Here is a 24,256-nt window from a genome sequence, read left to right on the forward strand (position 1 = left end):
TGTGCTTCTCCCCCAGCAGCTGTAAACACATCTCTCTCCACTTTGTTCCTGCCCGCCTGCAGCACATTCCTGGGATGCTAATGCCAGACTGGGACGGGCAGTGCCATGGCTGGGGCAGGATGGAGCTTCAAACCCCCTGGAATGGGGCTGCTGGAAAAGCAGGCTCTGTTCGTGCAGGAAAAACTCCTCAGTGGTGCTTGGGAGCCTCCTGCCCCGGCTGGTCCGAGGGATGTCCCTCCATCCTCAAACCCGAGGCTCTGTCCGTGGGGTACAGCCGGGAGGGACACAGGCACGACCAGGAGAGCTGAAATAAAACTTAGAGAGCCCCTCTGCGTGCATCGGGAGCAGCAGCCGCACGAAGCCATCCTGGCTCTATCTAATTTCTGTATAAAAACAGGAAACTGCCCCTCCCTTCGCCAAGGCAGAGGGAGAGCTGCATGGCTTGCATCTGTCTCACCGAGAAAAGGGGCGGAGGAAGGAGCAGACAGCTCCCTTCCTCTTCTCCCGGAGCGTGTCACAAAGAGGATGCATCAGTCAATTTGTTCCTGCGATATTTTTAAGTCTGTCCCCAGGACAGGTGTTAGAAAACAGTGAGAAGAGTTCAGAGCTCAGAGCAGACAGGCTCAGACCTCTCCTCGCACCCATTTCCAGCAGGAGAAGCAGAGTGGGGGATTGGTACAAGCAGCAGGGCAGGGGTGTTTCCCCAAAATACCCCGGGAATTTCAAGTGGGGACTCTGGTTGAAGTTCAGTTTGGGCTTAGGGCTGCTGAACCCCAGTGCCACCTTATGTTAGTGACCTGGAGGAAATGAATCCTCACACACAAGCCTGCCTGGCCTCCCCTCCTCCTCCAGCTCTCACAGCGGGGAAAGCCGAGACTGATTCAAGACTGAGCAAAAATAAACTCTTTCCCTTCAGAAACGGTGCTTCCCACACTGAACCAGGCTTTCTGAGGCAGGGGAAGGCTCTTACTTCTGACACTTAATTCTACGGTGAAAATATCTTAAGAGTGAAGGGATGTCCTCTGCCCCACATCCACTACAGAGAGAAGAGGGGAAAATGAGAAAGTATGTATATTCTCACTGTTTTTCTTCCCCTGGATTGAGGGAAATTTACTGTCATAACTTTGGAATCCCATCTTTTCTCAGGGCACAGCACCCTGCTCTCCTTTACTCCATCTTCTCACCGTGTCTTAGTGATGTAAGATGCCAATATAAATCCTGCATCTCAACTGTGTTTGCTCTGGCATTGCAGGCAATGTGAATCAGGCTGTAATCAAAGCTTTCCTCGTTTCAGTGTCAATGATATCAATGAGAAATAAGGATTGTATGGTGCTAAACCAGAAACCACATACAAACACAACTGTTCTGCATGTCAAAGTTGTTCTCAGCTTAGCATATAAGTGAGAAACCTCAAAATCATGACCAGCTTTTTCTGACAATGACTCCTGGATGATGCTGTGATAAAGGAAATATCAGGGTGATATTTGTTCACACATTTATAACCATCATTTTCTTTGTCTGACATCTTGTAGTCAGCAGGTCATGAACTCTGTGTACCAAATGATTTAGAGATGAGGAGGCAATGGAGAGATGCTCTTCATGCAAGTACAATAAAAAAGGGAGAATGTAGCTCTCGGGGTAGATGAAACAGCTGAGAATATCTTTATCTTCGCCTTTTGGGCAAAGTATTTTCTTTTCATGACAGACACTTGACTTCTCAAACCTTCCTCTCAAATACACTCTTCTCATCTCTAGACATCAGCATCACCTTTCCCCAGCAGCCAAAGAGTGGAGACTTCCCATGGGCTCTCCACACACCTGCAGGAGCTGTTCCACCTGCCTGGGCACTCTTGTACAGGGACCAGACAAACCGTGCTCCTTTTTACAGCTGGAAGATCTCCAAAGTGTCTCTCAATTCCTGTCTGTTCCAATCTGCTGTGATAGTTCCAAAACATCTGTGACTTTTCAAAATGTGGTCCAATTTTTGCCACTGTCCATCTTGTAGCCAAGGAAAGGGCACATCTGCCCAGATCTCCTCTGCCTGGCTTGATTTCAGCCAAAAGTAATCAGAGGAGTCCAACCACCTCAGCTTTGTCCTTATTGTCACCACTTCTCTCTGACGTAATGAGGGTTCAGCCACCTCCCAAACAGTGATGAGAGATTGAGAGAAAGTCTGTAGCTCACTGAGATGCTCAGGTGACAGCTGCAGGGGTAATATGGACTTTAGTGCCCTCCAAGGCAGTATCAGTTTGTGCCACCCAGCAGCAGAGCTGAGAACTTGCAGTGACTCCTTCAAGAGCAGTATCTTTACACCACCACAGGCAGGCTTTGGGACCTTTAACTCCATCTGGAACATCAGCACTGGCTCTTTTGGCCAAGATTTCTGCCAAGCTCCTTCTCCCTGCCCACCTCCTCCCACCTTGGCTCTGGAAAGGAAAGAAGCAGCTCTGGGAGCTGCAGAATCTGCAGTCTGGCTTTCCGCAGGCTGGCGCCTCTGGGGGGATCAGCCTGGGTGCCTGCAAGGGCACAAACCCTGACTCCAGCTTTTCCCACGGTCTGGGCATCAATCAAATGTCAGCTCCAGTGGATTCTCCAGTGTCTAATAAGGTCTGACAGCATGTGTTGGTTTTTCTCACAGCTGCAGCCCTGGCTGGGTCATTCTTTGCCCAGCTGTTTGTAGTGGCAGGAGTTCAGCTCTAACCATTCTCAGTTTTTGATAGAACTGGACAAAAGGTTAAGAAGTTTTTGAAGAGAATAATTTGGAAGAACATGAGTAGACTGATATACAGTGTGATTGCATAAGCTCTGTTACATTAGGAACCAAAATAATCAACCCTTTTCTCTCTAAATGGGATAGAATTTAAAGACTGAATGCTGAGCCTGGTAGTACAAAATCCTCTTTTAAACTTTGCTCCACGACCTGCAGACACACTCCAGAACTTCAAGTTGCTGCTTTATCTTCAAACTTGAGTACAGGAGAGGCGATCTTTGCACTTCAGGTCCCTGTGGAAGAAACATGACCCCAAGCAGAATGACTCTTGAGTCAGCCTGTGAGCAGTCCTGGGGAGCCACACAGATATGCAGGTTTGTAGCACAGCTGATAGCTAAGGCAGAGATTGGGACTGGAAATGTGTCTCTGACATTCCACAGGAAGCTTTAAGGCCTTAAAGGAGTAAAAAGGCTGTAAAGAGTGCACAGGTACTTCTCACAAGGGAATAAATTAGTTGTGGTGAGACTGCACAGCTCAAACCAGGTATTCTGCAAAGACAGTTCCACCACTGAGATACACAGGGTGGATTTAAGTCCTGGAGCAGGGCTGGTCTCCAGAGCAGCTCTGCTTCCTGCAGCCTCACGTGCCAGCTCTGTGCACACACAAGAGCATCACCTCAGCGTGTCCCCAGCTGCCCTCTGCAGAGGAGCTGCACATTCAGGGACAGGGTGAACGTGACCTTTACAATCTCAGCTCTGACAAGCACTTCCTGCAGGGTGACAACAGAGAGTTGCTTCTCCTCTGCCTCTCACTTGGGCTGTAGAAGCTCAAGGACTGTTGTTTTCTCAGAGCCCAGTGCCAGGAGCATCTCTTTTGGTCCCTCCAGTCTGAATATGCACTGCTGTTTGGAACGCTTTAAAAGACCCAGGTAGCTGGTGGGGGAAAGGCTTTCCTAAAGCAAAACGTCCCTCAGGCCTTCATCCATCCATCTTCATCACCTGCCAACCTCTCAAGGAACGAACAAGCTGGAAACCCCTGGAAGGGATCAGCCCATTCTGCTGTTGCAGCAGATACTGCAGAGCACCTTGGAGATGGGATTGAGCAAGAGCTGACAGGATTTCTCCAGTAAATTGTGTTTTGCAGACCCGTTGGGAACCTTGCTGTATCTCAGTCCTGACACAGGCTGGCTTGTCTCAGTCATCAAAAGAGGCCTCCTGCTCCTCAGCATCCTGCCTGGAGTTGAGTTCTCCTTGAAGAGGAAAACCAGCTCTGCAGGTGCTGGTGTTGTGCTTACTGCTCCTGCAGCCTATGGCAGAGCTCACCTCTGCTCACCTAGCACCTCCTTAGGAACACAGAATCAGAATGAAACAGAATTGTTTGGGTTGAAAAAGCCCTCTAAGACCATTGAGTCCAACCATTACCCCACGACTGGCAAGCCCACCACTAAACCATGCCACCAAGTGCCACATGCACAGGGCTTTTAAATTCCTTTGGGGATGGTGACCCCACCACTGTCCTGGGCAGCTTGTCCAATGCTAGACAAACTTTTCTGTGAAGAAATTTTCACTTATATCCAATCTAAACCTCCCATGGTGCAACTTGAGGCTATTTCCTTTTGTCTGTTGCTTGTCCCCTGGGGAAAGAGATCAACCCCCATCTGGCTACAATCTCCTTTCAGGGACAGTGAGAAGGTCCCTCCTGAGCCTCCTTTTCTCCAGACTGAGCGCTCCCAGCTCCCTCAACATCTCCTTGTGTTCCAGACCCTTTCCCAGCTCTGTTCCCTTCTCTGGACACGCTCCAGCACCTCAATGTCATTCTTGTCAACCAAACACCGGTTTTGAGGCATGACCCCAGCAGATCCCAGCAACAGGGAGGGCAGTCACTGTCCTGGTCCTGCTGGCCAGGTCTGAGCCTATTTAGCAACACCAGCAGAAGATGAGGTGAAGCACCGAGGGAGTGCCCAGCTCTGCTGTCAGGATTTCCTCCCGATGTGTCCGTCGGGTACCCGAGGAGCCGGCAGCAGCTCCCGGGATGGTGCGGCTGCCCCGCGCTCCTGGGCTGGAGCTGCCCCGCACTGCAGCGGGTCTGCTCCCCGGTCCCCTTTCCCTTATCCCTTCTCCCCTCTCTCCTCTCCTCGTCTCCTCGTCTCCCGTCTCCCGTCTCCCCTCTCCCCTCTCCCCTCTCCCCGCTCCGCACACGCTCCTTTCCCGGGGCGATCGGCGGGGGCAGGGAGCAGCCAGAGCCCCGCCGAGCTGCCGGGGACCCCCGCACCGCCGGTGCGTCCACAGGCCATGGGGACCCCCCCGGGCCGCCGGGGATGCCCGAAACACTGGGACCCCTCCGGGCCGCCGGGGATGCCCGGACCGCCGAGCCCTCCCGAGCTCCGGGTCCCCCGCTCCGCCGCCGGCCGCGCTCCCGGCGGAGTCGGGCGGCACCTGCGGGCAGGTCCCGCTACTGCAGCGGCGGGAGCGGCTCCGGTGCTCCGGGGGCACCGGCACGGGGGGCTCCGGGCAGCGTCTCCGCCCCCGCTGTCACCGTTCAGCAAAGACACGGCTCCGCCGAGGCTGCCGCTGTCTCCTCGGTGCCTCCGGGCGCGGCAGGATGCTGCCGGTCCTTCCCCGGGAGCTCTCCAGGCTGGCACGGGGGGGAAAGCAGCTTTCCAGACCTGCAGCAGTGTTCCGGGATATTGATGGCAGCATTTCCAATTGCTGGGAAAGATGCGAGGCCGAGCTGCTGCACCCTGAGCACCCAGTGCTGCTGTCTGTTCACTGACAGACTCACTGTGCAGGGGATTTGGAAGCTCCAAGCATTTCCTCACAATCCACACTCTAAAAAAAAAAAAAAGAGGAAAAAAAAAGATTTCTTATCATCATCTGAAAGGACAGAGTGGATGGAGAATCACAAGGAAACACAAGCACAAATGATAGAATCCTGGAATGGTGTGGGTTGGAAGAGACCTCAAAGCTCATCTCATTCCAACCCCCTGCCATGGGCAGGAACACTTTCCAATAAACCAGGTTGCTCCAAGTCCCATCCAACCTGGCCTTGAACAGTTCCAGGGAGGGGCAAATGTTCACGGGAATATCTAAAAGTCCCAAATACACACTAAAAAGCAGTTCCTGAAGACGTGGGAGCCTGTATGGGCATTTTTGAGCTTCCAGTTAAATGATTTGCTAAAGAAAATCGTGAGGGCTGGTGGCCCGGTCACACAGCAGGAGGGAGCAGACTGGCAGTCACAACTCCACACTGGAACTGCTCTGAAGATTTGCAGAGCTTGCAGCCAGAGAAAGGACCCTGCTTTGTCCACAGAGGTCCTGGGGCAGGTCCTGCCTGGGTGAGAGGGGTGTAGATCCCGCTGTGCTGAGCTGGATGGGTGAAAAGAGCAGAATCCAGAGTGCTGGACAGGGCAGGTTGAAAATGTGGGAGGCATTCAGGTCTGTGTGATGCCCCAGTGCAGAGGCAGAGCGATTCAGCTCAGAGATGCTGCTCGCATGGGAGGGGGTCGGGGTGGAGTTTTCACTGCAGGAGTCACACTTGGGGCCTATTTTAAACACGTCCCCCACGTCGCCGAGTGCACGTCTCAATAGATTGAAATAGATGGCGGTTTGATCATTGTCTCTCCCAGGGAAATGGTTTTTAATGAGGTTTTAAATAATAAAGTGGGATAATTTCCCTGGCTGGCAAGATCATGAAATTTTTATGCCTCCTTTCTCTCCCAAAGTTTTATCACCCTTTATTTTTAGTGATGTATAATCCCTGCTTTTGAGGGAGGAAAAAAAAAAAAGGCAGAGAAATCACTGACATGGGGAAAGCCACTCCTGGGCTGGGAGCCTTAGGTGGGAAGCAGTCTGGGGGAAGCTTCACAGACAGCCCTTCCCCACCTCCTGGGGATGGGAGAACACTCCAGGGGGACAGAGGGGATCCCCAGTGTTTGTGCAGGGTGCCAGTATTGGGTGCACGATGCAGGTGCTGTAGCTGGGTGTAAGTACTGTGTGCAGGGTGTGAATGCTGGCAGCCAGCCCTGGGTATGTGATGCTGATGCAGGGTGTAGTACTGGGAGCATGGTGCTGGTACTGGGAGCATGGTGCTGGTACTGGGAGCCAGCACTGGCTGTGTGATGCTGGGTGCCAGTAGTGGGTGCATGGTGCTGGCAGTGCACAGCACTCGGTGCACGCTGCTGGTGCTGGTTATCAATAGCGGGGCACGGCGCTTGTCCTGTGTGCCAGTGTTTGACACCGGGTGCCGGTGCAGGGTGCGAGCACTGGGCACGGTGGGTACCAGCACTGGTCCGGTGATGCCGGGGCACAGCGGCGGGTGCCTGGTGCCGGCGCTGGGGCAGGGCCGGGGCCGTGGGCGGTGCGGGTGGGTGTCTGTGTGTGTGTGTGTGCGTGTGCCGTGAGGAAGTGCCAGGGCTGCAATCGCTTTCGGAAGTGGCCGGCGGGGCCGGGCCGGAGCCTGCGCAGTGCCGCCGCCGCCGCTCGGCTCCCGCTGCCGCTCCCTCTCCCTCCGGTGCCCAGCCCGGCGGCAGCGCAGCGGCGGCGGCCGGGGGCGGCGGCGGCGGCGCGGATGCCCGGCCCGTGAGTACCCCGCGCCCCGGCCAGGGGCAGCCGCGGAGGGGGGGACGCGCTCCCATCGCCCCCTCCCTCGCCCGGTGCCCAGCCCAGCCTCGCTCCCCCTGCAGACCCCGCTTTGCCCACCCCCTCTCCGTCCCCAGCCCCTTTGCGCGCTCCTCCTGCACGGACCCCGGGCATCCTCCCTCCTGCGCGGCTCCCCTCGCCCGCGCCGAGCCCCGCGGAGGATGGAGAGCCCTGCCCGTGCCTGTCTTGTCTGTCCGCGCGTCCGTGTGTCCGGCTGCTGCCTGTCACCGGCCCCATGTGCGAGCGCTAGGGCGGGGAGATGCTCCGTGGGGACCGGCCGGCGGGGCGGGGGGACCCCGAGCTCCGAGCGGGGAGGGGGAACTCCCCGCCGCATCCCCCCGGGGGAGGGCAGGGCTCCTGCCAGGAGGAGGAGGAGGATGGAGAGGGGGAAGGAGGGGGGCACCCTCCAGCCGCAGGGCCGGCTGCACCGGGGTTTGCCCAGCCCGGGGCGGGGGTTGCAGGGAGGATCCCCCTCCCGGAGGCCTCCCCGGCTCTTCTGCACCCACAGGTGGGTGCCAGGGCGGCGCCGGAGCATCCACGCAGCGGCTCGGCCGGGCAGAGCTCCCTGCCCGTGCAGCTCCCCGGGCACGGTGCGGGGGGTGCTGAGCCTCGCCGGGGCCGTGGGCAGCCCTGACCCGGCCGGCCGGGGCTCGGCAGCACCGGCGCTCGGGAAGGTTGCCTGAGGTCAGGGCAGCCTCAAGCTCCGGTGCCCGCGGGGTTCTCCAGCAGCGGCACGGCCGAGGGTTGGCTGAGGGACCTGCCTGGGAGGTGTCGGGGGCGCGGCTGTCCCCCGAAGGGACGTGACATGCTGCGGTGGCCCTACACGAGCCCATCACGTGGGCGGCGTCGCGGGATGCCGCCACTTGGCGCTGCGCCTCGGTGGCCAGGGGATGGAGAGGGCCAGAGCATGGAGAGGGGCAGGGGATGGAGAGGGGCAGGTGATGGAGAGGGGCAGGGCATGGAGAGGACCAGGGGATGGAGAGGGCCAGGGGATGGAGAGGACCAGGGGATGGAGGAGAGGGCCAGAGCATGGAGAGGACCAGGGGATGGAGAGGACCAGAGCATGGAGAGGACCAGAGCATGGAGAGGACCAGAGGATGGAGGAGAGGGCCAGAGCATGGAGTGGGGCAGGGGATGGAGAGGGCCAGGGGATGGAGAGGGCTGGGGGATGGAGAGGGCCAGGCCAGCCCCGCACCCTGTGCGGGTCACCCTTGTCCCCGGGCACACAGAGGCTCCCCGGGAAGCTCCCTCTCCCTGCCGCTTCCATGAGGCTGCTCTGGCACGGATCCACGGCCTTATTTAAGAAACTAAACAAAAAGTGTTAAGCGAGTGGGAGGGATTCCCCTGCTGCGAGGGGAGTTCATTCCCCTCTGGATGCATCTCCATCCCCGTCAATGGAGATGCTCCTCCCGTGGCACACAGGGTGAGCAGAGCCAGGGCGTTTGCTGGCCTGGTGCACGTCGTTTTCTTTGGGAAAACGGGTCGCCCCAGTGGGCACATATTTCAGAGTACCTCCCAAGGGAAAGCGCCACATCAGATTTCCCTACAAGGATTTTAGCTGCTCCGCGTCAGCCCTTCCCCACAAATGACTCAAGCCACTAATCAAAATACAGTCATGTTCTTCAGCAATTAAACAACCTCCACCTCACAGGATTGTAGTGGAGAAGCAGGAGTTTAGTGACACTAATATGTCTCTGTCAGGCTGCACCCATTTTGATATTATTATTTACAAAAAGAAGGAGCTGAATGCAGATAATTCAAATTAAACCCAGAAAAGGTAAGGGAGAAAAATCCCTTGGCAGGGTAGTTGGTTCTGAGTCTGCCCAAGGTGCTGAAGCAGCCCATCTCAGCCACCTCCTGAAGTGCATCCTCTCCCATCTTGGCTGAGCTTTGGTTTGTAGCCTTTGCTTTTAGGCTGGACCTGGGCTCCAGCATCTTGGGTTTCAGCTGGGCTGATGCAAAGTGAGTGGGTGAGCTCAGTGCTCAGAGCTCTTCCCTGTGAGCAACAGGTCAGGAGTAGCAAAGCAGCCACTGTGTCACTCCTCCACCTCCGTAGAGCATGAGCTCGAGCTGCTGGGGCTTTTCTTCTTTTTTTCCCCCAAAATTTTATTCTCTCGATAAAATAATTTTGGAAAGCTCAGGAGGAGGTAAGAGGCACTCTGCCTTTCCCCCCAGCTCCTCCTGCTCTGGATCAGTTTGTGCACCAACCCCTGGCCATGTCTGAGCACCCCAAAAAAGAACAGGCAGGGCACAGCAAGGCCAGCAGGCACCACCCCTGCCATGGCACACTCTCAGGGCTCAGCAGTGTGGGCTCTTGCCTGGAATAACAGCAGGTTCTGCATGATCTGGTGCCCACGGCCTTCGCCCGAGACTTCCTATTGCTCAGTTCCTTATTCATCTGCACATCTCTCTCTGCATTTCCATTACAGAAGCTGTTCAGAGAGGGGAGGATCTAAATCCATCTGTTTATATACATTATTTCATAGTTGTCTTTTATTCTGGGGAGAAGAAAAGATCCTGGACCTTATCAGTGATTTTTGTGCATCTCCCCCATGTGTTACAACCTGGGTTTTACCTGTGGGGAGGACAGGATAGGGGAAGTGTCCGACATCTTCCGTGGTGTGGGAGGGGAAGGAACTGAGCTTGCAGGGACTCCAAACACCCGGGAAGTCACAGACTGGGGAGCAGCTCTGTGGTGCCATCACTGCCACAGTGATGTCCCCTCTGGCAGCTCAGGGAACAGGCATCCAGCCCCAGGCATCTCCCTATTCACTGCCCATCCTGCACCAGCACCACTGGAGCCTCCTGCAGCTCATTCCCATCACTGCTGGGGCTCAGCCAGCCCATTCCTTTCCCAGCTGCCTCTCCGTGGGTTGCCCCATGCAGCACAGGGAGGGTGATCTGCAGAAAATCCTGAATCCTCACTGCCTTGGCCATCCACTGGATGTGATGGTAACTCTGGTAACACCACTGGCCAGCTCTCCCCTCTGCTCCCACGGGTTTCAGGACACCCAGACGTTTTCACAGAGATCAAACATCTTAAACCCAGCTGTGCATGCTCTGCAGGAGCCGTTGGCTGTGCTGGTTCACAAGCCCTGGGCTGAGTTCCCTGTGCAGCTCCCCAGCCTTCCTCAGGACCTGGGGACACAGCAGCTGGTGGCTTTGGGGTAACACCAGTGAAGGCAGAATTCTGGCCCCACCCAGATCCCAAGCACCACGTGTAAAACAAGGCAGCAACCCCAGAGTTTTGGTTGACCTTTCACCCTTCTGCGAAAGCGCTCCCTGGGAGCATGGAGAATTATGTTATTTCTGTTATTTTTGGCTGGAAATCCACTGGGTTCCTTCTTCAGAGTGGACCTGTATCAGAAACCTCCTGCCTGTGATTTTCCCCCACCCCAGACCCTGTGCTGGGCATGCAGGGTGATGCCTCAGCCCAGCCCATCATCTCCTCCTCAGTCATTCTGGGTGAGTGTACCAGGAGAGGTAGGGAGTGCTCTGCCACTCACCCATCCTGCAAAACCTCCTGCCTTTGGCCATTTGGTGGAAGCAAAATTTAACCAAGAGAAGGGTGGAGCAGCAGTAAAAACAACAACAAAGTCCTTTGGGGTTCAGCTTCACCATTCATCTTAGACATGGAAAAAAGGGGGTTTCCTGACAGCAGGAAAATGTATGGTTGAGTTTTAAAACAAGCCGCCCTTCCAGTTCTCCAACCACTTGGAACCAGCCTCGGTTGACCTTTTGAGGGCTCTCTGCTCCAGCTGTGGAGGCATGCTGGGCTCGGGGGCCCAGGTTTGCCACACTCCAGACTCACTTGTCAGCACTCGCCCACTCTGGAGGCAGAAATGCTGCAAAGCCTCCAGGGCAGCAACGGGATGGGCATGGTGGGAGCGGAGCTGGCGGAATTTCTGAGTGTGGCTGTGGCTCTGGGTGCTGGGGACAGGCTGTGGGTGCACTGGCAGCCCACTCCCAGTGCTGGGAGCACTGCTGGTTCAGCCTAAAGGGGTCAGAAAAAGGGTTTGGGGTAAAGGTTTGGGTTTTCCAATTGCTCTCCCTCCTGCAGGTTTGAGCCCAAGCAGGGCTGTAGCTTCCTCGACAGAAGGCGAATGCCCAAGCAGCCTTCCAGGGCAAAGGGCAGGAGAAGAACAAACAGGTACATATTGGCATTAGTGGGCAGGAGCTCTAAAAAAGCAACAGAAAGCTTCAAGCTAGACTGGAAAAAAACCAACAAAAACCAAGGGAAGATGCTGCCCGAGAGCCTGGTGTGGGTTTCAGCAGGAGGAGAGAGCTGGCAAAGCAGATTTGGGGCTGCAGAAATGTATTGCTGTAACAGCAACTCATGTCCTCTCATGGGACCTGCACCGTGCAGCACCCTGGGGGCTCAGCAAAGGGCATCACCATGGCCTGTCAAATCAGGGGTCTCACTGAGGTCCCCTGCAAGCCCCACTGCCACCACCCACTGCAGTGGGCACCCATTATGGCCAGGGTGCTGCACCCCAGCCGTGCCTGCCCTGTCTGGCAGCAGTGGGGTGCAGCAGCTGCACTGCCAGACACTGCCCCCAGGGCCACCTCTGTGGCATGGGGCCACACAGGGTGACAGTGCTTCCTTCCTCCCCACGCTGCCAGCTCCTCCCTGGGGCGATGGAGCTGAACCCTGCCATCAATCTTCCCCTTTGGTTGGGGTTTAAATCAGCAGGGCAGCTGGGTTCAGCGGACACGAATTACTCACCCTGATCCCTTCTGGTGGCTAGGGCAGGGCAGAGCCTCTCTGCTGCCCTGGCATCATGACCACACCACAGGGGTCACCTGTGACCCTTGGGATTCTCCAGAACTTGGGCAGGGCATTGAGTCACCAGATCCCCGTTTCCCTGGGTGTTTGCCTGCAGGATGGTCTCCTGGGGGGCTCATTCCTCAGCCCCTCTGTGTTCTAATGCAGGACCAGAGTCTGATATGGGAGGAAGTTTTGCTGGTACAAGTGACAGCCCAGCTCTGAAAGCTGTAGTCCAAGGACCTGATGCTGGGGACATGTCCCAACCCTGGTACGTGTCCACATCAGCACAAAGTGACATCTGCCTGAAGCCAGGCCTCCAAAGGCATCCATCAGCGCTGGCAGTGTGCAGGCAGCAGCACCCACAGCTGAATAAACCACAGTGGGCAAATGCCCCTGGGTGCAGCATTTGGGACATGCTCCCCTTGTCCCCAGCTGTCCTGCTGGTGTGGCCCTGGCCTGGCCGGTTGAGCCGGGCTCAGCCCTGCCCTGGCCACATCAATGCCATGTGGGGCCACGCTTTGGGCACGAACTGGAGAGCAGGGCCAGACCTGTCCATGGCACGGTCAGACTCCCCTCCTGCCCGTGCCACCACAGGCTCCTAAAGCCCCTCGTGCACCTCCTGGTGCCTCCCATGGAGGGCTCTGGGTGCAGCCAGTGGGGTTTGGTCTTGTGCCGGGGCTGGGGGAAAAATCATCCCTCGGCTGTGTTGGGAGCTCTCAGAGCTGTGCTAAGCCACCCTTTGATCCAGCAATGCCCTGTGATGCAGTGTCCTTCCTTTTCATCCCAATCCTGCATTGGTTCTCTGTCCTCATTTCCTTGGAAGATGCCATTTTTCATCCCTCAAATTACCACTGGCCTGTGGTCCCAGCTTGCTATGAACAAGCTGCCCAGCTCAGCTCTTACCCTGGCCATGCCAGTGCCATACCCCTCCCTTTCCTCTGATCTTCCCTCCCATGCACCACCAGGCTCCTGCATCCATTTAGCCCCTGCTGAGTATTGATCACTGATCTGTGTTCTCCTTTCCCATGGATCATTACCAAAGGCAGAACAGGCGCCTGCCCTAACACCACGATACCTCTGGCAGTAGAAACATAATTGTCAGGGCTTGCCTTACTAAATCCCCCAGCTGATTGGCATGGGGCTATTTTTATGCTATGAAATAATTAACTCTGTTTCAGTGCAAAAGCTGGGGTCAGGGCGGTGGGTGCTGGCGGTGCCTGTGGTGCTGCCCAGCAGCTGTGGTGCCAGGACAGAGCCATGGGTCTGTTCTCCTCTTCCCAGCAGGTGCTGGAGAGGTTCATGTGGGCCTTTTGGGAGGGCTTATGGTGGGATTTAGTTTGGAGGATGCTCAAGCAGAAATACACTGGGAGCAGAGGAGTCTGGAGAAGGACCCCGGCATCGTCCCCATCCTGGCAGGACAGCGGCTGTCAGCTCTCGTGGTGTAAAGGACTGGGGAGGTGTTTGGACACACTGAAGCATCTCACAGTTCCCATGAGCAGGATTTGCCTTTCCAGCCTCTGGGAATGGCAGAGAAATCACTGCAGGGCAGAGGATCTCCCCAAAAGTACCCACTGGCCACGGCTGCCTCAGCCACGTGTGCGGGCACATCCGCAGCGTTATCAGTGCCATGGGCTGGCAGGGCAGTGAGGACACAGCAGGGTGCAGAACCAGGCCCTCATCCCAGCAGGACCCGAGGACACAGCAGGGTGCAGAACCAGGCCCTCATCCCAGCAGGACCCGGAGAGCCCACCCAGCCACTGCCAGGGCTCCTTGGCACCTCTGTGCTGGTAGGATTGGGGTCAGCCCAGCCCCATCCTGCAGAGCCAGGGGGCTCAAGCCCTGAACCTCTTTAATCTTTTCTGAAAAGATTGCTAAGGAGGGGGGGGGGATTGAAAACCGAGTCTAAAAATAACTCCTAAAACTTCCTGTGCTGCTGGCAGGTGGCTGGGACAGGCTGCGGGGGCGGGAGGCAGCTGTGGGGCCGTGCTCAGCTGTTACCATGGGGTAACCCCAGCAGAGGGGTCCCAAGGGGTGCCAGCCCCCTGTCACCCACCCCCGCTGCCTGCTGGGCTGCCTCGCCTCTGGTTGCACTCAGTGGCTGGTTCCAGCCAAATTTGGCAGAGATCAGAGGTGCTGGGACCTCCTGGGAGGATGCCAGGGAGGGGGTGGGGAAGCTGCAGGCTGTGCTGAGCCCTTATTAGACACTGGAGAATCCAGCGGGCAGCCGGGGTGCCAAGCCCTGCTTGTGCTGATCTAGCGTGGCTGGTCTAGCAGGTGATGGGCGTTTGCGACTCCTCCAAGGCATGGAGAGGGGTCAGACCCAGTGCTGGTCCTGGCTGAGGCATCACGGGGCTATGACAGGGACTTGGCCAGGGATGGTGTCTCCGTTGCCACTGGGGGTTCGTTCGTTGTCCCCACCCAAATGATCCCTGCAGGGTTTTGTGATGAGCAGCAAAGCTGCTGTCCCGGTTTTGACCCATAAAATACGAAGGGAAGGTCCTTCCTGCGGTGGAGAGTGGCAAGAGGTGGCCGGAGAATAAAAATACTCTCTGTGCCTGTGAGCTGGGGGTGCCAGAGGCCGTGGGAGCGTGGCTGTATTCTGACGGCCCCAGCTCTCTCCCTGCCTTGTAGCAGCAAAGGGAGTCCTGGAAAACCATCTGGGAAATAAATGAGGTTCAGGTGCCCAGAGAAGCGGAGCCCGGCTGAGCCCTTGGAACGCCACAGGAAGGAGCTGCCGGAGCAGAGTGGTGACATTTGGGTGACAGGAGAGTTTCCATCCGGATGGAGTGGCGCTGGGACAGCAGCAGCACAAGGGTTTGGGGTGCCGGGTTTGGGGGCTCGGGAGGAGAGGAGATAACAGCTCGTGTCCCGGGAAGGCGAGGGAAGCGGCTGCGCTGAGCCGGGCGCTGGGATGAGCTGATAACAGGCACACGGCGCTGCCCAGGGCAGCGGGGGTGGCCGCCGGCATCCCTCCTCCCTCCTTCTCCCCTTGCTGCCCTTGTTCACCTGCGGTGAGACCGTGCCACCGAGGGGCAGCCGCCAGCACAGACCACAAGCGGTGTTGGTCGCTTGTGGGCTGGAGCCTCCTCCGCCCACAGCAGTGCCGAGGGTGAATTTAATCAAGGAAACGGAGGTTGGCGGCTGATTTCTCTCTCCCTCCCTCTCTCTCTCTTCTGTTTCTTTTTTTCCTGAAGAGGAAAAAAACCAAACAACTTTGTTTGTGAGTCACTCTTGGCCGAGGAGGCAGGGCTGCGCTGTGTGCATCAGGCTGGCACATCCCACCTCGAGCGGGCCGTGCTGCCGGGAGGCAGCTCTGACTCAGCCCACCCTCAGCACGGCCCCTGTGCCGCACTGCCCACCTCGCTGCCCGTGCCTGTGCCCTGCGGACCGCCCTGCCCTGTGCCCGGGGACAGCGCAGGCACAGCGTGGCAGAAAGCACTGTCGCTCTGAAGTGGCCTCCGCTGGTCACCGAGGACCTCGGTGCTGCCTGCACGCACCCTGGGGACATATCCTGCCCATCACTCTCGGCAGAGCCATTTCCTTGGCCGTGGGGCTGCTCCAGCACCAGCGTGCCCGGGCTATTTCTCAGAAGCTGCCATCAGTGCCAGTCCTGGCTGGGGAGCCCCATCTTTGTAGCCCTTGTGCTTGTGGCTGCTGCTGGATCCAGCCCTCCTGGAAGCAGGAGGCTGCTCTGGCTCAGCCCCTGGTGGGACCCACCGTGTCCCTCCATGGGGCAGCTGGCCCCGTGATGGAGCAGCAAGGAGAGCGTCTGGGCCGGGCTGGGGCTTTCCCAAAAAAGGCCTGAACTCTTCGGTTGAGTTTGCCACTTCCCTTACCACTCCCTTTCCTGTGAGAGGATGTGTTCAGCCGCTTTTCTTTTCTCTTTCTCTCTTCTTTTCTCCCCCACCTCCCTGCCCACAGACCCGGCGGTCCCGGCGATGCCGCGCGCCCCCTGAGCCGGCCGGGGCCACCCTGGCTGGCACGATGGCCAGGCTGCAGGTACGGACACACCACGAGAGCTGCTGCACAACCCCCCAGGCCTCCCAGCACCCACAGGGTCAGTGGGCACGTCAGGGGGCAGCACAGGTTGTGCTGGGAGTGCCCCTGCACTGAGGTGGGTGCAGATTTGTGCCCCGTGCTGCAGAACTGGGGGAGCCTGCTTAGCCCAGGGTGAGCAGGGCACAAGGAGCCTCCTGTGCAGGTGTATGGGATGGGGCCAACATCTCAGCAAGGCCTGGTAGAACGGGAGGCTCCCCTTTGAAAGTGATTTTGGGGACAGCTTGTCTTGTTTGGTTGTGTGGAGGGTCCCCACTCCCTTTGGCTGGAGGACAGTGTGGTGCCAGACATCATGGGGACATCACGGGCGTGTGATGCCACCTGGCACAGCCCAGGGACACCCGGCACACGGGGGGCTCGGGGAGCTCAGGGAGGGCGGCTTTTGAGGCCTCTCTTCTCTCTGAAGGGAAATGTCCCTTCTTTGTCATCCTTCCTCTTTCTGCAGCCTCGAGTGCACGCCCTCGCCTTCCCTCAGGCACTTCCCTATCCACCAGCCCCATGGTGGGGCTGGCACTGGGGCAGCTGGTGACAGCCCCACAGCACCCAGACCCTGCCAGCATGGGAGGTGGGGGTGGCAGGGGCATTAAGGGGTGCACAGTGCTGGGAAATCATCCCTGCAAATCCAGACCATGATGGTAGTGCCCTTCAGTGCCCATCAAAGGGTGCTGGCATTGCTTTTTGGTGCCAGTGAGGGTCACAGCAGCATCACCTCTTGGTGCTGTCAGACAGGGTCTCTGTGGGCCCTGTGCAGGCCCACAGTTCTTTCTCCCTGTTTCCCATGGCACACTCCTCCAGAATGGCCCTGGGTGTGTCCCACAGCACCCGGGGTGGGCAGTGACCTGATCCTGCTCCTGGCTGCGTGCTGAGTGCTCCCCCTGGGATGGGAAGGGGATGCTCCTGCCAGGGGTGCCACCCCCTCCTGCTGCCTCTCCAGGGTGTGTTGGCTCAGCCACTTGTGGGTTGGCTCTGGCCAAGAAAGTGAAGTACCTGGGTGTCCCCACAGAGCAAAGCCACGTGCTGTCCCCACACCCCAGTCCCTCGGTCACCCCCAGTCCGACCGTCCCACAGCCCAGGGCTGTGGCAGAGCCAGGCTGAGCTGGAGGGAGCCGGGTTTTCCCAGCCTCCAGGCTGTCCTCCTGCTCACCCCGTTCCCACAGCCTTGACCCCAGTTCCTGTTGTTGGTGCTGAGCCCCAGCAGTGCTGGGTGCCGTGGGATGAGCTGTGGGATGTGGGTGGGCAGTGGGAAGAAAGGTGCTGGGACTGGACAATGGTCAGAGGAAGCAAAGGAAAGGGAAAAAGTGGGGAGTTAGGTGGACACGAAGGTGGCACGGTGCGAGAGGGAGCAGAGCTGCTGCTGAACCAGGTGACAAGGTCACAGCTGTCCTGCCAGCACTTGAGGCTATAAATAGGGACAATTGGGAGTGAAACACAGACTCTCTCCTTTTTCGTTCCTGTGGGAGCACTGGGACTCTGGGAGGGTTTGTGAGGGCCCAGGAAAGCACTGCTGGGTGATGGCTGTGCTGAGAACAGGGGGGCTCTACCCCCAGGGCTCATGGAGGTTTCTGGGGACAGCTCTGTCCCCAGCTGCATCCCACACCCCTGCTCTTTCCCCTTGCTGAGTCCACAGCAAGACTCAGACCCAGGACAATGAGACCTGGGGCTGCTCAAGGTGGGATGCTGAGGCTGAGATCTCCAGGGGCTCTCCCCCCCTGCTGCCTCTGCTCCCATTCCTTCCTTCTGGCAGGGGAAGGACCCTGATTGCTGCCCATCACCTTTGGCAAGGCACAGAGAGGTAGAGCCAGCTGTGGCCTGACATAACCACTGCCCATGCTGAACCCAGCACCCAGCATCTCTCCTACCCAGGAGCATCCCTGCACCAGGCTGAGCCAGTGGTGCAGGCAGGGACAGGCAGGTGGCATGGGACAAGGTTTGGTTTAGCACCAGGAGCTGTGAAAACTCACCACCACCACCCTGTTTCCTTCCACTCACATGATGCTGTGGAGCAGCTCCAACTTCCCCATCCCATCCCTGAAGACACCAGGGATTACAGCCACTCTTTCTCATGGTACAGGGCATGGCCAGGGGTGTGCAGGGCCAGCACTGAGCCCCTCACCCTGCCAAGCCCCTCTGCTGCCTGCAGTGAGCCCCACAGCATCCTCAAAGTATGGGATGGGATCCCAGACAAAGCAGGGGGCTGGCAGAGCATGTCCCAATGCATTTCCTCTTCTACTTTCCTTCTCACTTCCTTGTCTTGCACTTTCTGCCTGCTGCCCTGCCCTCGCTCGCCACCTGCCCAGGGCTTTCCCCAGCACCAAGCAGCCCCGGAGCCGCTCAGAGCCGGGGTTCTGTGCAGTGACGTGGTGCCACTCCTCTCCCTCCCCACAGGCTCCATCCAGGAGGCGGCAGGGACTTTAGCCGGGGGGTGTCACAGCTCACCCGCGGGCTGGGAGGAGCTGAGAGCGGCAGAACGGCCCCTGAAGCACGACCCAACCCCGCCCGCCGTGTATGAGGCTGGGACGCAGGTGAGGCGTGACCGGCTGGGGGCCAGGGTGGCAAGCAGGAGCCAAAACTAAATCACAGCAAGTCAGTGCACAGGGACTGCTCCTCTGTCTCTGTGTGCTTGCACAAGGTGGGGGATGATCCCTGGCAGCTCCCTCCTGACCCTCTGCTGCCTTTCAGTACGCAGGACCCGCGTCCACAGAGTCACCCCTTCCGATGTCCCGGCATGAGACTTCTCCGACAACGGTGCAACCCGCCAGCAACCACCGCCCCAACGCCTGCTGCTTCTGCTGGTGCTGCTGCTGCAGCTGCTCGTGGTACGTCCTCTGCCCCCCGGCCCTGCCTCCTGCAGCCTCGGAGAGCAGCACCCACCCACCCACCTCGTCATCCCATAGGCAGGGCAGGTCGTAGAATCCTGGGTGCACTGTGACTCCCATTCATGAGCTAAATCTCTTAGGATACACAGAAAGCAGCAGTGAGACTCCCCAGTGCTGCCCTGATGGTCTCCAGGGAAGGATGGCCCTGGTCCCGAGCCCTCTGGGAAGCTCTGCCTTGGAGCAGCAGGGACAGAGTCCAGCCCTGCCCTCCCAGCACTGCCCAAAGCCAAGGGTGGAACCAGCTGCCTGCCTCCATCTGCATCTCCTGTCCTTACTGAGGATCTCCAGCTCCTTATTCTCTGATAGCCCAGATTCTGGAGAGCCCATCTGCTCTTCCTCCTCAGCATCTGCTCATTCAGAGATTGCTGATGCCTCTGGCTTTGCAGCAGCTTTGGTCTTTACAGCCACCAAGAGCAGCAAGCTTGGAGGAGCAAAAAAGCCTGGAGCTGAGCCCCATGCATCTCCCTCCTAGACACTACCCTAGGCTTGGTGGCATTCCCTGTGTCTCTGCTTCATCTCTGCAAGAGCCTGCAAGCAGAGATGGAGCAGAAATCCCAGAGATGGGGCAGATATCCCTCCTGTATCCTGTTCCTGGAGCAAGCGGTGCTGGTTGCTGAGCGGGGCTCAGGCATGGCAGGCAGTGAGCCCTGGGGGTGGCACAGGCAGGGACGTGCCCACAGCTTGGCCCACCCCAGCTGCCCACGCTGGGGCAGAGGTTTGCACAGCCAGCCCTGCGCGAGCAGCGAGGGGCAGTGTCGCAAGCAGGAAGGGCTGCGGTCAGTGCTGGGCACAGAAATTCAAGGGCCCAGGGGAAGCTGGCTGATGGCTGCTCTCCTCTTGTGCCCCAGCACCCCCAGGGACAAGGGGACACAGGGACAGGGGACACCACATCCCCAAGCCCCAACACCTCTACCCTACTACCTGCCTGCGGGCCGGGCCGGTGCTGAAACAGCACCCATAAATGCTTGTTCATTTATTGGTAATTATTGGTGACACAACAGCTCACAACTGTGAACACAGCAGCTTCGCCTTGGGCCAATCCAGCACTGACCTCTGCCGGCTGCTGTGGCCACTCCTGCTCAGCTCAGTCCTGGCACACAGCCCTGGCACACGGCCCTGGCACATGGCCCTGGCACATGGCCTGAGTGGTGGAGCAGGACCAGGGCCACAGCGGTGCCTGAGCACAGGGGCATCACAGGGACACCCTCACATGGTGACAGCAAAACTGCATGAGGGAATCAGAGTGCCACCGGGGCAGGGGGTGAGAGGAAGGCATGGGTGGGGGATTCTGGTGCCCACAGAGGAGATTCAGGTGTCGAGGTGGGGTCTGCACGTGTCCCCAATGCCCCTGACTACCTTTCTGTCTCCCCGTTAGGAACGAGGACCGAGAGCGAGCATGGAGGGCATCCCGGGAGACCAAACTGGAGACCATCCCAAACTGTGAAGCGTGGTGAGTGCAGGGGCAGTGCAGGGTGGGGTAGGGGACAAGTACAGCATGGCACTGTCCCCTCTGCCACCCTCCATAGCAGCCAGAGCTGTGTTCTGCCCTTGGAGTACACAGCAGGCAGAGGATCAGGACACCAGGGCTCAGGGGTTCCTGGTGAAGTGTCCAACTGTTCATCCCCAGTTCTCATCAAGAAACAGGGAGCCTGGAGCCACAGGCTGAATCCAGTGATTCTGTACTTGGGCCCATTGCAAAGGGAAACTGAGGCATGGAAGAACCTCAGCAGATTTTAGACCTCATTCTGCCATTCAGACCCACTGCCAAGAGCATCTTGCAGCCACAGGGAGAGGAAGGGACAGGCCATTCCCAGGGGGTTTCAGCACTGAAGTGGAAGCAGCAGCAGTGTCCATGTCCACTCAGGGAGAAGTGAGATGGGCCAACATCCCACCCCAGGAATGCTCAGAACCAAGCACCCATTCCCTGAGTGACCAGTGTGACACCCAGCCATGGGGGCTCTGTGCAGTGCCTGGTACAGCCATGTTCAGGTTAGATGTGCTAATTAGCCATGGATAATGAGTGTACCTGGCCTGCTTGAGCAGGTGCTGAGCATTTGCTGGGCAACAGCCTCCCCTCCCTCCATCTCCCTTCCCAGCTGAGAGGGATGATAGACCTATGGCAGTCTCTCTTAGCTCGGAGCTGCCTCTCCACCAAAGGGCTTCTCCTCCTGTTGGGATTTGTGCAGAGCCAGCACCAAAATACAACCCAGTTTGGGAAATCCAGCCCAAAGCAAGGCCATGCTCCAGCCTGGCTGAACAGAGCCAGGACAGAGCCCACGAGTGACCTCTGAAAGCTCCGTACCACCGGAGCCTGAGCAGGGACAGCCTCATCATGAGCACAGGGGAAGCAGTTGGGCACAGTTCCTCTGGGCTGGAACCAGGGATGAGCAGGAGGGGCACAGTGGGATCCCTGGCCGGCTGTAACGCCATCCTCTTGCCTTCCCATGGACCTGTCAGTGCCAAACCCACGCCGGAGGAGGTGCAGGGCTGGGCACAGTCCTTTGACAAGCTGATGAAGAGCCCGGCGGGGCGCAACGTCTTCCGGGAGTTTTTGCGGACTGAGTACAGCGAGGAGAACATGCTCTTCTGGCTGGCATGTGAGGAGCTCAAAACCGAGTGCAACAAGCACACCATCGACGAGAAGGCCAGGATGATCTACGAGGATTACATCTCCATCCTCTCTCCCAAGGAGGTAGGAGGCAGAGCCTTTGAGGGGAGGGCTCAGGCTAAAATGGGGCTGGGGGAGGACTCTTAGGGCGTGGGCTCAGTTCCAGCTGCCGCCAGAGCCCTGTGACAGTTTGGGGATGAGTTTGGCAGGGTAACGGGGGTGGGTAGGGGATATCCAGCCCCCCAAAACCCCCGGGACGCTGCTGGCAGTGGGACCGTGGGCCGAGTTGTGCTGCGGAGCTGAGACCTCACGAGGGCACCAGCGGGCCGAGGAAATGCTGCATCCCTGCCTTCAGCATCCCCGGAGCGGGGACACCCAGGGCAGGACCACCCCAAGCCACCTCCCTGTGCCCAGCTGGGGGACACAGAGGGGACTCCGAGAGATCCCCTCTCCTCCCTGCAACCCTCCCCAACCACCAGGGCTCCAGTGCCAATATCTTCTGGGATGGAGCACACTGTGGTCTCCCCACATCTGGTGCTGCATTGTTACCCAATTTCCCGTGAGAGGGGTGCAGGGATGGGTGCTGGGCCTGGGGCTTGTCCTTGTGTGTCCCCCAGCCCCCACTGTCTCTCCGTGCCTCCCAGGTGAGCCTGGACTCGCGGGTGCGGGAGGTCATCAACCGGAAGATGCAGGAGCCGTCCTCGCACACCTTTGACGACGCACAGCTCCAGATCTACACGCTGATGCACAGAGACTCCTACCCCCGCTTCCTGAACTCTGCCATTTACAAATCGCTGCTCCAGACCGTCTCCCACTCCTCCTCGGAGTCCTAAGGGCACCTACTAGCTGTGGGGACACCAGTGGGGACATGGTGGCCAGGGGCGGTCGGTGCCTCCTCCCCTCTGCCGCCCTCCGTGCCAGACCTCACCGAGTTTTTAGCTTTTTACCTATGAACTGGCACCCCGGTGTCTGGGCCACACTCCAGGACTGTCCCCAGGACACAGCTTGGGCCAGCTCATACTACTGATTCCCCTGCCCTGTCCCCAGCGCTGGCCAGAGCGAGCTGGGGGAGCACAGGACAGCACACAGGGGTTTTGTGCTCCCCCCACACACTGTTTGGAAGAGGTCACTTTATCCCATCTCCACCACACCTGGGGACACCACACGTCCCCATTTGTCACCTGAGACCCAGCTGGGAATTTTTTGAGGTGGGGGAGGGGAGGTCGATTGTTGTTGGTTTGGGTTTGTTTCTTTTTTAATTTTAAATGCTCTTTTGGTTGGCTTTTACTGGGGGACTTGAGGTGCGGGAGGGGGGGTTGATGAGCATCTCTGTACATATAAAAACTTGTCAGGTTTACCTGGCTGCAGCTGTTTGAGGTGGCCCAAAGGGCAGGGGGGTGGTGCTAGAGCCTGTTTGTACTCCCAGTGGATCTGGATGGAGCAGAGAGTGCCGGAAGGGACCATGGGGATGTGCTCAGGGGGTGGGCAGGGGATGTCTTACAGCTGCCTCCCCTGCCAGTCCCCATGACACATCAGCACTGCCTCAGCCCCAGGACACCACACACTGTCACCCCAAACCCATCTTCCATCCTTGACTCATGGAGTGGGAAACCACCCAACCCAACCTCAGAGAGGGGGGAAACACCCGTGCAGGTGTTGTCTGCCCTCCTGCAGAACCCACAGGCACCAGGACGCCCACATGAGAGAGCTCCCAGCTAGCCCAGCCCTGCCCTGCCAGGGGGGAGAAGCCCAGGGCTCTGCCCTGGTCCCTCACTGAGCAGAGACCTGGGCTCCACAGGGGATGGGAAGTGTCACAAGGAGGATACAGAATTCCCATGTTTTTGCACAGCACAAGGAATGATTTACTGAAGGCTCAGTATCCAGGATTAAAACATGTCTGTCCCTGCCCTTCACACTGAAACAAAGCCAACACGGGTTTTGTGCCAGTCTTTGCTTTTCCTGATCCACCACAGCAGTTTCTTATTTATCCACCCCTTCCCCTTCTCTCTTCAGCCCTTCCAAAAGAAAAAAAGTGCTTTTTATTGAACATATTTTTTAAACAAACCAATTCTTTCAGCTTTTTTTTGTTTGTTTTTGTTTCCTTCCTTCCGCATGGCATGACTGTGTGGAAATTCATGTCAGTAAATTTAGTTTTCTTTGCCAAGCTGGAAATACAGTTCAAAAAATGTATTTTTGAGAGAGACCAGTAATGGTTTATTAGGAATGTTGGTATTGTTATTACTGGCAGGTTTTCCCCCAGTCTGCACTCTTACACCATCCCCACCCTGCATAGGGGAAGTTTTAGTTCTGGGTTTATTCTGTAAGGGAAATACTCTGAAATGTGGCCCCAGCCTGAGGGGTGGAGGTTGAACATCCCTGAAGCTGTTCAGGAGCATGGCAGGGGGTCAGAGCCCCTCTACACACCACAGAGAACTAAGCTCAGGGAAGACCCCACTGCCATGAGACAATCTAGTTTTCCTCTTGCTCCCAATCCTTTTTAAACACCTTAGAAGAAAATCTTTATTTTTGAAACACCTCTTTATCCAGTGTACTTCCCCTCCCTGGCTCTCCTTGGTGTTATCCCAGAAAAATGGCACTATA

At 57.7% G+C, this 24,256-nt stretch overlaps 1 protein-coding gene across 2 annotated transcripts; it reads left to right on the plus strand.

The window, feature by feature from the left end:
• Positions 1 to 7,131: 7,131 nt before the first annotated feature.
• On the plus strand, positions 7,132 to 22,626 carry RGS19 (regulator of G protein signaling 19). 2 transcript variants are annotated; one of them, XM_063404345.1, is made up of 6 exons: positions 7,132 to 7,287; positions 18,557 to 18,693; positions 18,851 to 18,987; positions 20,423 to 20,497; positions 21,505 to 21,739; positions 22,300 to 22,626. In XM_063404345.1, the coding sequence occupies exons 3-6, from the start codon at positions 18,887 to 18,889 to the stop codon at positions 22,486 to 22,488; spliced, it is 600 nt and encodes a 199-aa protein (XP_063260415.1). In that variant the 5' UTR covers positions 7,132 to 7,287; positions 18,557 to 18,693; positions 18,851 to 18,886; the 3' UTR covers positions 22,489 to 22,626. The 2 variants fall into 2 exon arrangements, with proteins under 2 accessions (XP_063260415.1, XP_063260414.1); XM_063404344.1 differs by lacking the exon at positions 7,132 to 7,287 and adding an exon at positions 16,039 to 16,114.
• Positions 22,627 to 24,256: the final 1,630 nt, after the last annotated feature.

Source organism: Prinia subflava, chromosome 8 (assembly GCF_021018805.1).
Source record: "Prinia subflava isolate CZ2003 ecotype Zambia chromosome 8, Cam_Psub_1.2, whole genome shotgun sequence".
NCBI lineage: Eukaryota > Metazoa > Chordata > Aves > Passeriformes > Cisticolidae > Prinia > Prinia subflava.

Coding starts and splice junctions, on each gene's coding strand:
- RGS19 (XM_063404345.1), top strand. CDS start 18,887: ATGTCCCGGCATGAGACTTCTCCGACAACGGTGCAACCCGCCAGCAAC. Junction 18,988..20,422: donor TGCTGCTGCAGCTGCTCGTG/GTACGTCCTCTG, acceptor TCTCCCCGTTAG/GAACGAGGACCGAGAGCGAG. Junction 21,740..22,299: donor CCATCCTCTCTCCCAAGGAG/GTAGGAGGCAGA, acceptor CGTGCCTCCCAG/GTGAGCCTGGACTCGCGGGT.